The 17,799-nt window shown below is 39.8% G+C and overlaps 2 protein-coding genes across 2 annotated transcripts in view; one reads left to right on the top strand and one right to left on the bottom strand.

Moving 5' to 3' along the window:
• Positions 1 to 17,616, bottom strand: part of BABAM2 (BRISC and BRCA1 A complex member 2) — a 315,632-nt gene extending 298,016 nt beyond the window's left edge. Inside the window, exons 1-2 of the mRNA XM_016209812.2 lie at positions 17,552 to 17,616; positions 567 to 645 (exon numbers count right to left, since the gene is read on the bottom strand). The gene's annotated coding sequence lies outside the window, so the exon portion shown is untranslated. The remainder of the gene's footprint in view (positions 1 to 566; positions 646 to 17,551) is intronic.
• Positions 1,461 to 17,799, top strand: part of RBKS (ribokinase) — a 57,613-nt gene continuing 41,274 nt past the window's right edge. Inside the window, exons 1-2 of the mRNA XM_087823908.1 lie at positions 1,461 to 1,516; positions 10,945 to 11,077. Of these exons, the coding sequence (XP_087680034.1) occupies positions 1,461 to 1,516; positions 10,945 to 11,077 (189 nt within the window). The remainder of the gene's footprint in view (positions 1,517 to 10,944; positions 11,078 to 17,799) is intronic.

The raw sequence follows: 17,799 nt of genomic DNA, 5'->3' as shown, positions 1-17,799 counted from the left end.
TTGGTTCTGTTATATTTCTTTTTTTTTATGACTGTAATTTTTTTTTTTTAACCTGGAGAATGTAATCCATTCACATTTAATGTGAGTTCTAATGTATTTGGATTCATTTCAAATATGTTATTTTACAATAAACTACTCTTTAGAATACAGTTTATCAAACTCATTAAGGTTGTAGAGCACAAGGAAGTCATGATGCTTTTTGTACAATACCAAAGAATGTTAAGCTTAAGTTAACTGTATCCATATTTCACATGAAATTATATTTTCTCTTCTATTAAACTGTAATTTACACAGAGTAGTGAGCCCAAGGGTTTAAGAAGAAAAGTTAAATTTGAGAACATTTTGTTCATTAACTTAATTCCTTCTGAGATCTAGGGAAAGGAGCACCTTATTTGGTCTTTCCATCTTAGCATCTTGGTTCAATTTGCAAAACTCCAGTGTTGTTCAGAAGTATAGCTACCAGAAATTCACAAGAAATTATAAAAACATGAAATTTAGATGGATCCAAGGGACTTTGAAAACATTTGTGAATAATATATTATAATGGGTTTTGGAGTCAGACCAACCTTGGTTTGAATCCTGGCTCTGCCATCTTCTACTGGGTGAACTTGGGTATGTTTTTTATCTAACTCTTCTTCTCCTTATCTGTAAAACAGAGATAGAAATAATAACTTTTTCATGGGGTTATTGTAAGGATCAAGTGATTTAGTGATCATAAAGTGCTTAGTGCAGTGTTTATCTTACGATCAACACTCAAGAAATGGTGTCTGGCACAATTAATGTATTATATATTTTAACAAATGTTTATTGGACACATGATGTATATAGCCACAGTCTTAGGCCATAGTGATACAGAAGTGAATGTGACACATGCTATGAGAGAAACATGCATGGACTGCTAGAACACAGAGGCAGGGCAACAACCCCATGCTGTTACATTCAGACTCCTAGAGGAGGCAATATCTGAATTGAATCTTAAAGAATGCATATGGATAAGCTCACAGAAGCAGGGAAAGAACTTTCTAGGCATAGGGCATCGGCTATGAAAAGAGATTTGAAATATTGATATTTAAGAATGAACTCTATTATGACATTGTAGTGGAGGCTGCCACTCTCTCCCCTGTAACATCAGTTAATGTCACAGCCAAAAGAAGTAGAGGAATGAATGAACTATTGAGGTTATTTTTAATATAGAGTTTGTTAATATTTATGCTCATATTTATAATGTTAAGCAAATATTTGTAATATCTATGGACTGTCCAACATTATAGTCAAAACTAAGAGTGAAAAAATCCAAAATATGTAAAGAATTCATACAATTCAATAGCAAAAAAAAAATCTGATTAAAAATGGGCAGAAAATCTGAACATTTTTCCAAAGAAGATATACATATGGCCAAAATGTACCCGAAGAGATGCTCAACATCGGTAATCACCAGGGGAATGCAAATCAAAACCACAATGTGGTCCTATGGCACACCTATTAGAACAATTATCAAAAAGACAAACTATAAGAGGTACTGAGAGGGTGTGGAGAAAAGGGGACCCCATGCACTGTTGCTGGGAATGTAAACTGGTGCGACCAGTATGGAGGTTCCTCAAAAAACTAAAAGTAGAACTACCATATGATCCAGCAATTCCTCTCTGGGTATTTATCCAAAGAAATCAAAAACACTAACTGAAAAAGATGCCTTCCCCTCTATGTTCATTGCAGCATTATTTACAATAACCAAGATATGGAAACAACATAAGTGTCCAGCCATTGACAGACGGAAAAATAAAGAAAATGTAATGCACACACACAATGGAATATTATTTAGCCATAAAAGAGAAGGAAATACTGCATTTGCAACAACGTGGATGTACCTTGAGGGGATTATGCTAAGTGAAATAAGTCAGACTGAGAAAGACAAATACCATATGATCTCACTTACATAGGAATCTAAAATCAAAACCAAAAAAAAACAAGCTCATTGATACAGAGAACAGATGGGTGGTTGCCAGAGACAGGTGGTGGGAGGGTGGGCAAAACAGGCAAAATGGAGTCAAAAGGTACTATTTTATAACTTCCAGTTATAAAGTAAATGTCATGAGGATGTATTGCACAGCAAGGTGACTATAGTTAATACTGTATTGCATATTTGAAAGTTGCTAAGAAGGTAGATCTTAAAAGTTCTCATTTTAAAAAATTGAGAGAGGACATTTGAAATACTTTCAACAATAAAGATAAATTTTAAAAAATAAAAATAAAAAAGTTTGAGAGAAAGCTAATTGTCAAAGAAAATAGCATAGTATGGTTTAAAGACTATAGCAATGGAATCATAAGACCTGAATTAAAATTAGACTCAACCACCTAACAGCTATGTGCATTTTGATAAGCCATTACTGTTTCAAATTCTCATTTTCTCCCTAAAACAGAGGTGATAAGACCTACGCCAAAACATTTTACAAATGTATTGTGACGCTCAAATATAATCAGCTCTTGATATTCATGATGATGGGAATTCCAAAGAAGCATAAGCATCAAAATCCAAAAATAGTAGATAAATTAAAATTTGTAATAATTGGTTCCAGAATACATTTTTGTCTACTGATTCATCCTTCTAATTATATTTTGCTTAGGATCAAGTTAATTCCATTTGTATTTTTTTAACCTAAACCAGCAGACGACAGGAAGAAGTAGCCTAGATCATTACAACGTGGTGACAGAAGTCATTTTGGAATTTAAAAATTACTGAAATTGCCCTGGCAGGTGTGGCTCAGCGGTTGAACATCAACCTATGATCCAGGGCATCGCAGTTCGATTCCCAGTCAGGGCACATGCCCAGGTTGCGGGCTCGATCCCCAATTGGAGGCACGCAGGAGGCAGCCAATCAATGACTCTCTCATCATTGATGTTTCTATCTGTCTCTCTCCTTCTCCTTTCCCCTCTCTGAAATCAATAAAGATATATTTAAAAAAAAAAAAAAGAATGAAGTTGTGGCCCCTTTTTGTCACCATTATTCTGACCATATTCCTATTTAATAACTGGTTTACTTTTCTCCTTGGGCTACAATCATACACAGTACTTTTGCCCTGCTCTCACCTCACCATATGATTTATTATGTACATAGGCATCTGTCCTCCCAACTATCTATATTCTTTTAAAGTATAGACAATTCATTCAAAAAATACTTACTTTCTGACCATGTTAGAGTAATTAGTACCAGACCTACCTTCCCATCATAAATAACTAGAAAATGGGGCATACATGAAACAAAATATATGAAGCAACTGTTTCACCTATTGAACAACAGGTATGTTATCCAGAAGAGAAAAGAAACAAATAAGGTGGTTCCTAGAGGCACATTACTGACCATGGCCCAGAGAGGAAGAAATCAAGGAGATCATGGCAATATCAGTGAGTTAAGAAAACTGAGTTTATAGCTTAGGGAGACTCAGGTGGCTAGAATTTATGGGAACATGTGCTGGAGAGGAAGGAGCTAATCAGGGAAAGGTCCAGAAATCTGCATAGGAGTCCCCTTAAAGTCTGTTACTAAATGGAAATACATAGAAACTCAACAAAGCCAGGCAACTACTAGGGAGTTCTGAACATTTCCCAGAAATCATACAGGAAGGGGAGGTGTTGAGTTCTAGACAGCCAGAGAGCATTCGGTAAAGATCCACAACTTAGTAGAAGGGTGGACTTGCCCTAAAATAAACGCTACCCTAAACTCACCCTAACAAATCTCAAAACAATCCTCAGAAGAATCAAACAGATCCTCAAATTACTTAACGGCATGGAAAAAAAAAAAGTTCAACCCTTTGGAAAAACACAACAAATTAAGATGCTCAACAGTGTAACATTTGCAATATTCAGCATCCAATGAAAATCATTAGTTATGCAAAGAATTGGGAAAATGTGATACAAACCAAGAAAAAAAGTCAAAACTGACACAGAAATGACAGTGATGGTGGAATTAGCAGAAAGAAATTTTAAGAGCCATTAAAAATATGCTCTGAATTAAAAACATGAACATAATAAGGAGAAAAGTGGAAGATGTAATAGAGGTTTAAGAACTGAAAAATACATCTGCAATTAAAGATTCACTTGATGGGCTTATCGGTCGAGTCGATATTACAGAAGAAAGGATCAGTATACTTGAAGACAGTAATAGACATGATCTAAACTGAAGCATAGGGGGAAAAAATGACTGAACAAAATACACAGTGGTCTACCATATGTGTAATTGGAGTCAAAGAAGAAGAAAGTGGGAAAGACACAAAATTTTAAGAAATAATGACTGAAAATTTTTCAAATTTTATGAAAATTATAAATGTCTAGATCTAAGAATTGCAATGAACCCCAAGCCAGATAAGCATAATGTAAACCACATCAAAGCACATTGTAATCAAATTCCTGCAAACCAATTATAAATAGAAACTTAAAGTTGTCCAGAGGAAAAGAACACACATTACATATAGAGGAACAAAGATTGATTGCAGACTTCTTGTCAGAAACAATGCAAGCCATAAAAAATCTTTAAAGTGCTTGAAAAATAAACTGTTGACATAGAATATTATATCCTTCAAATATGAAGGGGAAATAAAGACAGAAAAACAATAGTTGAAAGAACTTATTACCAGAAACTTGCACTGTAACAAACATTGAAGGAAGTTCTTTAGGTGGGACCACAGGATACTAGGTAGAAACTCAGATCCACCCAAAGGAATGAAGAGCCCCAGAAATGGTAAATACAAAGACTTTTCTTCTTCATTTCTTAATTTCTTTAAAAGGCAATTGAAAGTTTAAATAATAATAACACTTGTAAAGTTTATATTATATAGAAGTAAAATGTATGAGAATAGTAGCATAAAGGTTAGGAAGAGGAAATGGAAGAATACTGTTGCAAAGTAAATTGATTTCTAGGTACAGTGGCATGTTTGAGAATAAACTGATAGTAAACCCTAGATCAGTCACTTCTAAAAATTAAAAAAAGTGGTAGAGTTAAAAACACACCACAGTGAAGATGAAATACAGTGAATCCAAAAGAAAATAGGGAAAGAGGAAAGAAATGATTTGAGTGTTGTAATGCTGGGTAGTGATAATGCTGTGAAGGAAACTGCTGGCGAGCTACACTCATGCATGTTCTCACATGTCTGCATGATCGGGGCTTTCTGAGCAAAGACTGCTAGCCCCTAGATTAAAGAATGTTTGGATGGCAAACAGACTTCAGAAGTCAGAGACCTCGAGAGATTTAGAGACTTCTCACCTGAACACATCTATGTACATTATAGGGGTCGGAAACCGAGAGGCCTTCCCCTCCTCTCCCCTGAGAGGATTTATTATATTACAAAGCAAGGTCAGTATGTCCTTTCTCTCTCTTTTCTCTCCTTCTCCCTCCCTCTCTCCTCCCCCCTTCCGCATCCCCACCCCAGAGGGAAGGAGGAACAGCAGCTGTGTCAGCTGTCCTACATAAACTCCAAAAATCCATTATTTCAGGGTTTCTCTCATCATGTCACCCTGCTGGGGTTGAGACATAGAGAACTAATTAATGCAATTATGAGTAATTAAAAGGCTGTCTCTGATCTAAAAACCTAGTGTTTCTTGCCAGAATGAATGAGTGAATGAATACTTAACAGAAATCAAAATAGGAAAGAGGTATCTCCTGTAAGGTGGCTGGGAAGGCCTTTCTGAGGAGGTGACATTTGAGCGGAGATGTGAATGAAGTAAGCCACGTAAGACCATGACGTGGGAGAAGACCGTAACATACTCATCTCACCGGCTCTCCCAGTGCCCAGCGTAGTGATTTACCCATAAGCAACATTTCGATAAATAAGGGTCAAGGATATGACACTCTGAAAGGCGGGCCACTCTGGCTGGAGTATTGTTTTCCTATCCTATAAACTCGAGAGTAGCTACATCTTCAGACAAAATGACTTTTTAGCCACACACCTGTTAGCTAGGAAAAGATTGACTAGAAATCAAACTCAGGAACCGTTTCAAGTGTAATTCATGTTTCATTTCCTTGAATAAATCATACAGATGTCTGCAAATTTAGGGTTAGGAAGCACAGAACGAAGTTCTAGTTGGGAGGCCAAGTTCTTTTTACAGAGGTAGAAATAGATACTAACTTGGTTTGGAAATTCTGTCATCCTTGTAAATGTGACATACACAAATGCTGAGAACAGTTACGGTGGAAGAGCACAGGCAGTAGGAATAATAAACGCGCGTCATGAATTTTAATTGGGACATAACTGATAGTAGGATCCTTCAGTTGTGCAGCGTGTCAGAAGCTTGCAGCCAGAAGGAAGGATGGAATGCAAAGCCAAAGGGCGCGTGGTTCCCGACTCTGGCAGGAGCCGGTATTAGCGTGACCTTTTCGTCCAAACCCTTCTCATCTCTATTTCACCAGGTCATTCCTTCCCTTGCTGTGAATCATCCCTGAGAATCTGTAACAAGCACATCATTGTCAAGAAGTTAAAAGCAATGATAAGTTGTTCTGCTAACACCTGTCAGTGAAATAGCTCAGAGCACAAAACCCAGGCATTTAAGGAGTTGACAAGTATTATTAAACCTGTTTTGCAAGAGAAGAAGCTGGTTCAAAGAGGGAAAGGCTGTCAAAGGTAATGCAGTCAGTAAGTGGCTCAGGCCTCCTGCCTCGCACAGCTGGGCTCGAACCCGGGGCCTCTCGAGCCCTTGCGGGCGTCTCCTTCTGTCCAACTTTAAACTGCTGTGACCGTTTTAAAACTACAAATATGCCTTAAATTCAAGTATATTTCTTATGACTGGTTTTCGCTGGGTTTTCTCCCTCACTCAGAAACGTACACAATCTGAAATTTTTAAATGGTGACAACAGTGTACTTCTACTGCTCGCTTGCTTTTCTCCCTGGAGCACTTTAATCTGTCTATGTTTGGCACCTTGCTAAATAAACCTCATGTTTGAATTTAGGCGAATCATAGTAATGCTCTCATTCAGGGGATGGTGCTTGGTACAGGTCCTTCCTTGAACCTGACCCTAATTTCATGATTTCATTAAAGAAAAAAATATAGGAAAAGCCTAATTTAAAGTAAATTAGGATTTATAATTGGGAAATGTTTCTGCCTGTTTGTAACTAACTTTCTAGTTGCTCTCCACTCAGCTTTCCACTCTCCATTTACTTTTATTTTTTAAAAAATGAGGAATAAACTGTCTTAGTGTGGGTTCAACAGAGCACAGAGCATAAGACAAAGGCTTAAGTACACATCCTCCTTTCAGGACTCTGATCCAGGGAGCACGGGCAAGGGACAGGGAAAGGGAAGCAGAAGAGCGGGAAGAGCCTGTACAGAGATGCTCAACATGTTCAAGTTGGCCACCCTTGTGGGCAACTAGTTGCTCAATCCTGCAGGACAGCTTAAAGAGCCCAGCAAAGAAACAGAAACCCGGCAGTGGAAAGAGCAGCACTGGGCAAGGCGCTGTTAGGTTGCACCTGCAAGAAGCCAGCTGGAGCCCGCGAAGAACTGGTGGCTGGAAAAAAGATGCAGGGAGGACAGATGGCTCTGAAGTACTAACAAGTGGTCTACCCTTGTGGCATATACTTCCGTGCATAAGTATAGAAAGTAAAGCATGAACTTTTGCTCCCTACCCCCTCCCTCTCATGGATACTTGTCATTAACATTTCATTGTCTATGCATTTACAAGCTATCTGAGACCATACACATTTATCTTTTTCCTTTTAAAAAACATGCATCGGCTCATACTAATCTCCTTGTTCTGTGACTTTTTTTCAACTCGTGTTATTTGCATCGTGGTTAGGTTTTACCTCATTGCCAGCAAGTTGATTTTGCCCTATAGGAGGTACAGTGCAAAACACGTGACATTTTTGACGTTCATGCAGTAATGAAGGAATGATAGCATGAGTTCTAGCTAGAGTTCTTGCTTATAGAAGAGGAATGCTGCTCACATTGGGAACGCAGTGGGCACAGACTGGTAAAGCATGGATTGTCATTGCCAGACAACTAAACAGTCATCCCTGCCAGGCTCCTCCTCCTCCCCATTCATCAGCACCTCCAGAGTCTCAACGCAGAAGTAAGAATGGAGACCACACAAAGGAGACAGGGAAAAGAGATGTAGGGGAGGAAAATAATTGTCCCTCTACCCTTCTGAGTTCTTTGACCAAGACCCCTGTAATAAAAGACAGATTAACAATAGAAAAACAAACAGAAGGTTATTAACAAGTATCCCTCAGGTATACATGGGAGAAACCCAGGAAAAAATGAGTTCAAATTCAGGATTAAATAGCATTTTAATAGGGAAAGGGAGGGGATAGGCCTGTTAGGCCTTCTCCTTGGAAGGGATGGGAGGTGTGATAGTTTGTGACAGTTGTTTTGGGTGTGGTGTTGACTTCTTTTCTCCTGTGACAGGAGTCAATCTTCCCTAGTTGATAACACTCCCAGGGAGGGGGTTTATGGGAATCAGATTCCTTTTGGAGGATCATCTTCGGGCAGAGAAGGAAAGTTCAGAGAAAGCCTCTCCCTGCATCAATTTGGAAGCTGCATGTTTTGGGGTGGCATGTCCTGAACTCCCACAGTCATATTTTGGGGTGGCATATTCTACTACCCTTGAGAGATGAGAGGAGACACAAAGATTTGTTCAGTCAGCATATATGTTAACCCCATACTAAGTGACAGGCACTAGAGATAAAATAGGGAACACTACAGACTTGGTCCCTGTCCGCAGGCCGGGAAAGTCTATAACTGAGGGAAGGAAGAGATAAGAGTAGGGTAAAGATGCAGAAGAAGAAAAAATAGAATTCCAAAGGAATGAGGAATTTCAGGAATGGCTAAATCAGTACAGTGCTTGTGTTAATATACGTTGTTTAAATCCCAGCCATCTGCTCCCACGTCAAACACATACGCGCCGTACCCATGTATTGCACTCCTCTCCCACGTCCATATACATCCCAATAACAACATGGTGATATGTTTTTCATCGTTTCTCACAGTTGATAAAAAATACACGATTCAAACCAGTGGATTGTGACCCAGATCTAAGTATAAATATAGTGGAAGTCATACGTTTCTTTAGTGACAGTCTTGCTAATTAAATTATTTGGCCTGTTTTTAGCCACACTGGATAGTTCTTTTTAAAGTTGTTATGAATGTTGTTTATAGCAGCATCAATAAGCCAAGAACTCACGTAGTTACTCAATCACACAGATTACTCCTCATTGCCTGTTCATAACAGAATCCTAAAATGTTTAAGATTTCTGATGCAAATCAAAATCTCATCATCGCTTGTCATTGCTAAATTAAGTGACAGGATAATAACATTACATTAAAACCATTTTTCTCTTGATTGAGTACCTTTTTCAGAAGTGAACCTTGTAGATGTATATTTTTTTCATCAGTACTATAAATGCATTTAAAATCTGAGATTAAAAATAGTATTGAAAAGGGGAGGAGTGGAGTGGGATGTTTTCAAATTATTGATGAATCTCTTGAATCCCAAATAACCATATTTGACAGTGCAGTGCTAGGGAATGGAGTTGTTTAGCTCACTTTATTGAGACTTTTAGAAGTACATAAAGGAGGTTCACAGGTCAAACTTGGTCTTTATTGACACAATCATATGTTCTTGTCAACAGTCATATGGCATCCCATTGCCAACAGGCTGTTAGTGACCTGCAGGAAGTGGCATTGTTCTGTTACTCTAATATGATAAGATACTGGTTTCAGATACATCACAACCTATGTGGGAAATAAATATAAGTTTCTAATCTGCTAAAACAAAGTAGGTTTTCAGTCAACTTACCATGGTGAACTTCTCTCTTGGCCTTTCTTTCTTGCCTAAAGCTAGTTAACCTTTTTGATCACACATATCACCTCTCTGTCTGCTCCATCTGGCCCTTGGCCCACTTCTTTGTGGGCCAGTCAACCAGTCCTCATGCCTCTGAGCCCATCTTCTTCACTTGCCCTTCCACCCAGAACTCCTTTTCCGTTTTCAAGTCTTCTGTCCTTCAAAGACTTTGTTTTCTCACCCCTTCCACCTTTAACATTATGAAAATCATATACTAGCGTAAACCTTTTACTTTTTCCTCACTTAATACTATCCTCATTAGGCAGTAACATGTCAGTAATAACCTATCAGTAAAAATCCTTAGCTCTTGGAAAAGTGGATGAAGGTATAGACTGAAACAGCATTGGCTATAAGTTGACTATAGTTGAATCTGGGCAATAGGTATAAGGGAAATCAGTGTACTATTTTCTCTAGTTTTATGTGCTTGGATTTTTCTATAGTAAAAATTTTAAACTAAACTTGGCTCTTTGGAATTCATTTTTTTAAAATAGATGCTCTTTTTGAGTCAGTGCCTGAAATGGGTAATATACAGGGTGGATTAGGACCAAAACCTGAACCTGCCACCCAAATATCCCACTCCCACCTCACCCTCAGGAAACAAATAAGATTCTTTAATGCCTGGAATTGCAACTTCTCTCTTCTCCTGAGGTCCTGAGCATGATTACCGGAATCCTGGTACCCTTTCTGCTTCTTATTAAAGCCGCCAGATAAACCAGGACAGAAACACACACTAGCTTGGTCCCATTTATTGAGTCCGGCTATGAATAAAGCTCTGTCCTGAGCATTGAGGAAGAATATGAAGCTCCTTCTCTCTGAGAGGTCCCAAGATGTGAAACAGACACCATGAGCAACCCTGATGCATACAGACACTGGGAGCTGTCCTCTGAAGCAGAGCTAGGGTGGCGCGGGGCAGTGGGGAGAGGAATCCTGTCAAGCAGATGCATTCTCGAAAGTGATGCAAACTCCTGAATGTTGTCTGGAAGGGGAAGGTCCTCTCCCCTGCTTCTGCTTGCGATCCTGATTGCGTACAGCTCCATCCGATAACCTTCTCTCCCTTCCCAAGAACTTAAAAATTGATTGCAGCTACCAATGTGCTTTTTTTCCCTTCTCTTTTAAAATTATGACAGTCTTACTCCCCGTTTGCCAAAAACCGGAGAAACCATCCATGGACATAAGTTTTTTATTGGCTTTGGAGGGAAAGGTGCCAACCAGTGCGTCCAAGCTGCTAGGCTCGGCGCGAAGACAGCCCTGGTGTGCAAGGTGAGTGTGAAGTCCAGTGGAGAGTGCTCTAAAAGTAAGAATGTGGTTTTAAGTCTTGAGTTCACTGGTGTGTGTGTGTGTTTTAACTATTTTAAAGTGAACAATTCGGTAGCATTTAGTACAATCACAGTGTTGTACAGCCACCATTTCTGTCTAATTCCAGAACATTTCCATCATTCCAAAATAAAACTCCTTACATTAAGCAGTCTCTCCCCATTTCCCCCTCCCCTTAGCCCCTGGCAACCACCGATCTACATCCTGTCTCTATGGATTTATCTATTTCTGAAGATTTCCTATAAATGGAATCATGTGAAACGTGACATTTTATGTCTGGCTTCTTTCACTTAGCACAGTGTTTTTAAGGTCATCTACCTTATAGCACATATCAGTACTTCATTCCTCTGTGGCTGCATAGTATTCCATTGTATATGCCACATTTGTTTACCCACGTATCTGTTGGACAATGGGGCTGTTTCCACCTTTTGGCTCCTGTGAACAGTGCTGCTCTAAACATGCAGGTACATGTACTTGTTTGAATACCTACTTAATTCTTTTACAAGCTCATTGGTTTTAAAGATTTAAATAGTGTTTTTTTATATTAGTTTCTATCTCACTGGATCCTCTGGAAAGTAGCAGTCCTCAAATAACTTAACGCTGTGTTCCCTGAATTGAATGAGTTTATAACTAGAGTATGAGAAGCGGGGAGAATTACTCCACTCCTATGGGTTTACCTAGACCAGCTTCTAAACAGCAGCATGAGTCATCCTGTTTTTAGCAGGTTTTACTGCAGCAACACAGCTTCTGGAAACTTGGTTTAATAACTGGTGATTTACTCATCTCTGAGTTATTTTCCTCTAATGCTATATCTTGGAACGCAAAGGGATCTGGGCCTTACTGAATTGCACATCACTGATCCTTAGGCATAGTTTCGTTTTCAGAAAGAAACGTGAAGTACAGTATTCCTATCTCCACCCATCTACTGAAATGATCTGAAAAGTATATCAAAATTGGCTGCCAAAGGTTCAACTTTTGCATCTTCGATGAAATTTTAAGATACTATCGTTACTGGTCTAACAGGAAAGATAATTTATTTTAGGAAAGCTAGACTGGGTCTGCACAGTAGAGGATATGAAAAATATGAGGAATTTAAAAGAATGAGCTCTCTGCTGTGAACTGGGTAGATTTTACCAAAATTTCTCTGAAATGTCACTTCCCATTGCACACAGCACTCTGTTCTCCCTGGGGTCTTTAAATGATGCATAAACTATCCAATTACCACTTCTTCTACTAATGAACTGTAGCTTTATTTCTAATTTATGATTAACATGACATAATTCTCATCTGGCTATTTGGTCAAAAACATCTCATGAAGCACAAGATTCAGAGTAAGAAACTCTCATTTGCTAAGGTTGAGCTCTTGATAGATTTAAAATATCAATCAATTAATCAGCAATTAATTATTGACGACCTATTATATGCTAGGAATTATGTGGCTTGGAGAGGGAGCCGATTAAAAATGTTAGGCCTGATCCATCCTATACTTGATTAGAAATGAAGGGTTTGGGGAGTAATCAGATGATGCTGACTTAAGGGGGCTTGGAATTGGAAACTGGAAAGAGTATATCATTTCCTGGCTGGGAAAACGTGGACAGAGAATTGGTATTGGAATCAAGGTACCGAGAATGGTCATGGGGAAAGGGGAGTTCCCTAGAGCTGAGCTGTTAAAGGAGAGATTAGAGAACGCCCTCTTGGAAGTTTTATAAAAGCTATTCATTTAGCCATTAAAGTCAAAATTGGATGTCCCCTAGGACCTCATCCAACTCGAGGGTTTTGAGATTGGTTTTATTTTAGGTCTGCTGAATTTGAGGCAAAGAGAGCAATGCAAAATAGGAATATTTGAATTGTGGAACTGACCTTGGGAAATGAAGCATGAAACCACAGGAGTGGATATGAGGGGAACAGAAGGCAGAGGGCGATATTTGAGGAAATGTACCAGTTAGGAGGCTGATTAAAGCAAAGGTGCTATTTATTTTAGCACCTCTGGCCTGTGTAAGATGGTTTATGTTAGTACCTGTCCAATTTTGAAAGTTCTTTATATCTAATGAGCCCCTGATTTAGTCATCTGGCGTTTAGCCCCACAGTGGAATTTACCTGGGGATCTGTACAGAGAAGGTGAGAAAAAATGGCTTCAGCTAAAACCTATACAGGGTTACTTTGCTTAGATAATCTGGGACATTTAGACGTGGATTTATTTAAGATTAAACAAATTGCATAATATTCTTAGACTTCTTAACAAGAAAAATAAAATACTATTTTCTAGTGGAAGTCATTGTTATCCATTAATTATTATATTTCTTCCCATTGTGAAATATATTTTTATTAAGCAAATTAGCCAAACTGTTTTATGGCAGCTTTTTAAAGATGACAAATTCTAAGTAGAAACAAAGATCATGAAATTACTCAAGATAAAATTGAACAGATGGAGCAAAAGAAAAACAGAAAATTTCCTATGGTTTTCTTAGCAACATTAACTTACCTATTACTGCCCCGCAACAAACTAATATTCAAACTCCAATAAAGTAAGACAGTTTGATGACACCTGCAGAACACCTTATATTGCGCTAAGGAGAAGTATTTGTCAAGATACTGTGGCAAGGACTGTGAAGCAGGAGTCCATTAATATGTGTATGGTGAAATAAGTACAATGAAACGCTTCACTAGATAAGAGTTGTGTAGTCAGTATTTAACTGAGTCATGGGCCAAGGCCACAGTCCAAGGGTAATTGGAGATATTCTGAGAATAAAAACCAAGGCAGATCTAGAAAATGAAAGTCGTCTTGGCAGGGCAAAGAGCCTGTTAGGACACCTTTCCTAGGACTTCGCCCGATTTAAGTGTTTCCTCCTCCTGAAGTCAAATGTTAGAGAGGAGGAAGGTGTTTCTAAACGTCAAAAACTGGCAGCTCAGGAGGACCGTGGTAGAATCAAGAGCTCGAGGTGCAGTGGCCCAGCACGAGCCCAGGGACCCTGCTTCCTGGGCAGGTGGAAGGAGCCGCGAGCAGGCATGGACCCAAGTGACCCAGATCGGAAGTCAGCAAGCGGAGACTAGACTTTAAGGAAGATTATTTAGGCAAACGATATAAGATGGTATTCAGTTCAGTGCTTAATTATATAGTATCCATTAGGAATGCCATAAGACTTCTGGAATAAAAGAGTCACAGGGATAAGTAGGAAAGGTAGGCCTGAAGCGGATGCTTGAAAAGCAGGTGGGGTTTGATTAAGTGGAGGAGAGAGGAAAGGACTTCTGAGTTCTCATAAGTGAAGGCCAGGAAATAGACATGACTAGATTGTACTCACATAGTGTTTCAACACAGTCTAATGACCACTCTGAAAAACATAAACCCAACTATTTTTGCCAAATACGAGTTTTAGAAGGATAGAGGCAAAAGCAGCAAAGGGAAGCAAGCCTGGGCACGTCAAAATGGGACTAGAGTCAGCAAGCACAAGCCAAAAAAATCTTTCGGGCTTCCCAGTACCTTGATTCCAACTTTGTGGGTGAGCTCCTTGCCCCCAGCAGGTTCTGCAGGTCTCACTTCTCCGTGCTCCCACTCAGCTGCCTCACCAACCGAGTCCTAGGCAGGCCTGTGCTCTCCCTCCTCACTGCTTCCGTACAAACCTTCCAGACACTCTCCCCACTTCAGTCCTGCAACCAGTGGGCCTCGACTGCAGGCCGCATACTGCAATCACCTGGGAGCGGGCGCGGTCCCACCTGCCGAGGATCTGCTCCATCGGCCTGGGATGCAGCCGGAGCACCGGGATGTTCACAAGCTGCTCCGGAGACACTGGGGAGAGGCTGAGGCTGGGAACTGCTGTGTCCTGCCGCCAGAGGTAACCACACCAGTCCCACCCTGCGGCCTGGCTCAGATGGAAGAATTTGCCACAAAAATGAAGTAAAGAATCTTAATTAGCTTGATAACAGCAGAATTGAAATTAGATTCCAAGTCTCCTGGCTCCAAGGTGCACCATTTTACCTCATGACCTAGAAACTTGAGTTAAAGTTTTCATATCATTTGATAGCCAGCGTGTGGCCAGGAAAATAGGGAAGCCTCCAGAGATACCTGTGACGGTTCCTGTGTAATAGTCCTGATGGTGCCCAGGCCTTTCACCCGTATCATTCGCTGTGATTTTCTAGACACTTGCACTCACTCTCAGTGGCAGGCTGTGAATGACACCTTCGCTTGGGTTCTGCTCCTTGACTTCCAGTTATCAATTTCCGTTTACTGGGGAAGCGGCTTAAATCTGAGTCAGAAGTAAGCAAATGGGATTGGAAGGTGTCCACTATTGCAGCCTTTTTAAAAATAAATCCAGGAGAATACATGATTGTATCAGAGGAAGTAGGGGAGATGGCATTCTTATAGTATAACGTTGCACGTGTCATTGGCGCAACTCTAATGCAGAAAGAAAAAGAGGATCCTTTTAAGTAGGATTCAGATCTCCATTGCTTTTTGTCTACATTTTGATGTGATTTAGATCTACTTAAAGCTTAAATATTGCTCCCGAGGCAGAGATGCCCTCCCTGTTGGCTATATTACTCTCATTAAAGTAACAGGATACATGATTATAGTGAACAGCATTCGTTACACCAAACCATTAACAGATGTTATGTTTTTAGTAGAACGATAGCACAGGCTCATTTTGAAAATAACTTAATGTGCCCACGTGCTTGCTTCCATGATCAAATGCTCTCCTATTTGAAAATAAGAAGCAACAGGAAGGATTGAAGAACAGGGAGAGCCCGATGGGCATGAAAGTGGTTTATATTGAATCCAAGCAGCAGGAGCCTTGCCCTTCCCCCAAGAGAAGCAGCCTGATGATGATGATGATGATGACGACGATGATGATGATGGTGATGGCACCAAACCCTCACTTAATCCTTTACAGTTTAAATGTACTTTCATGCGTATTATTTTATCTTCACAGCAAACTTGCTGTGACTTTCCAGACAAGGACACTGAGCCTAGAGAGTACTAAAGTGGCTCGCCCAAAACCACACAGCTGGCATGAGGGGCGTCCATGACACAGATGGAAAGATTGTCTTCCTGTTCTTGGGCTTTTCATCACTTCTTTCACTCTGTAATGTGTCGCCACGACCTCGATGATGTAAAGTTAATGGAATCACAGTTGACTTCTCTTAATCCTCAGCAGTGTTGTTACTTTTCCATTATTTTTTAGTTTCCAGATTTTTATTTTGACAAGGGAATATCAAAGAAGGCAAAACAAAGTCTTTTGTCCCACACCTCACATAGAGTTTAGAAGGCCAGCCGACAGACTTGCCAGGAAATGATTATTAGAATAAACCTGGAACCATAACCGTCACCCAGGGATGTAGTCAATCAGATGATGGTCTGGGCGGGAAGAACACAGGCAGCTGCTGCAGCCTCTAAAATAAACCGTAGCAAGTCTGCAAAACGCAGTTACGCTGAGCATGAAATCCCTTCCCAATGTCTCTGATGCTCGTGCTGTTCCACTTGCTATGTCTTATTTCCCTCCAATATCAATTTCTTGAGGGCAAAGCTGCCTGTTTTTTGGTTTCCTCCTCTCCTCCAACAATTCTTCCTAAGCCCTGCACTTGCTAATGTTTACAAACTCACCACCATTTATCACCTGCCCTTGATATTCACCTTAAACAGATTTTGTCCATATAAAACTGATAGGAAAGAGAAATTTCTTTGCTCTAAGTTGTATGCGCCCCACATGCCTAGGGATAGCCTTTTCTTAATCCTAGACCATTCTTATAATGATACTTTCCCAACTATATAACATCCTGATTGCCCACGGGAGAGAGTTAAGTAATGTAAAAGAAGATGAGAGAAGAAAGAACTTGTTTCTAGGATGAATTTTTGACCAAGAAATAGGATGCTTTGGCACTTGCCATGAGGGAAACCTTTGGTAGATGACCTCCTTCCACCAGGGAACTCTCCCCACAGCCACACTTTGTAGCGGACACTCTTCATTATAAAGGCAGAAATTCTGCTAAGAAGTTATTATATATTATTCGAGATTATTGCCTAATCAGCATTTGAGCCAGAAAAGGAGTACAGGGAAAAGTGTTCTTTGCAGAAGAAGGTATCAGAAGTGGCATTTAAATCAGGGGCCAGAAAGCATGCCCATAGTGCAAATCTTGCCCACTACATATTTTTATAAATAAAGTTTTATTGGAACACAGCCACATCCATTTGTTGACATGTTTTCTCTGGCCACTTTCACACTACAATGGCAGTGATGAGTTGTGGCAAGAGAGACAATATGGCCCGCAAAGTCTAAAATATTATTACCAATCCCTGATCTAGACAATCCAAATCCTCACTGGGAAATTTTATTTTGACTCATTGAGGTTCTTGATCTGAGTAAATGTCTGTGTTTCTTTCTGTTGATATGTCCAGAGAGGAACAATTTTCTGTGCATGAGGAGAACATACCAGGAGTGGCTGAGACCTGGACAGAGATATAATCCATTGATGTAGTGCTCACCTGCAGGACAGAAAAATAGAAGTATAGTTCAGGAATGATTCCAACTATATGACATTCTGGGAAAGACAAAATGATAGAGACAGTAAAAAAGGTCAGTAGTTGCCAGGGGCTAGGGGGCAGACAGTGATGAACAGGCAGAGCACAGAGGATTTTTAGGACAGAGAAACCATTCTATATGATAATATAATCACGGATA

This window comes from Miniopterus natalensis, chromosome 13 (genome assembly GCF_054644295.1).
Source record: "Miniopterus natalensis isolate mMinNat1 chromosome 13, mMinNat1.hap1, whole genome shotgun sequence".
Lineage (NCBI taxonomy): Eukaryota > Metazoa > Chordata > Mammalia > Chiroptera > Miniopteridae > Miniopterus > Miniopterus natalensis.
Note: the sequence above shows the minus strand (reverse complement) of the source record. Positions and strands in the feature narration are given on the sequence as shown.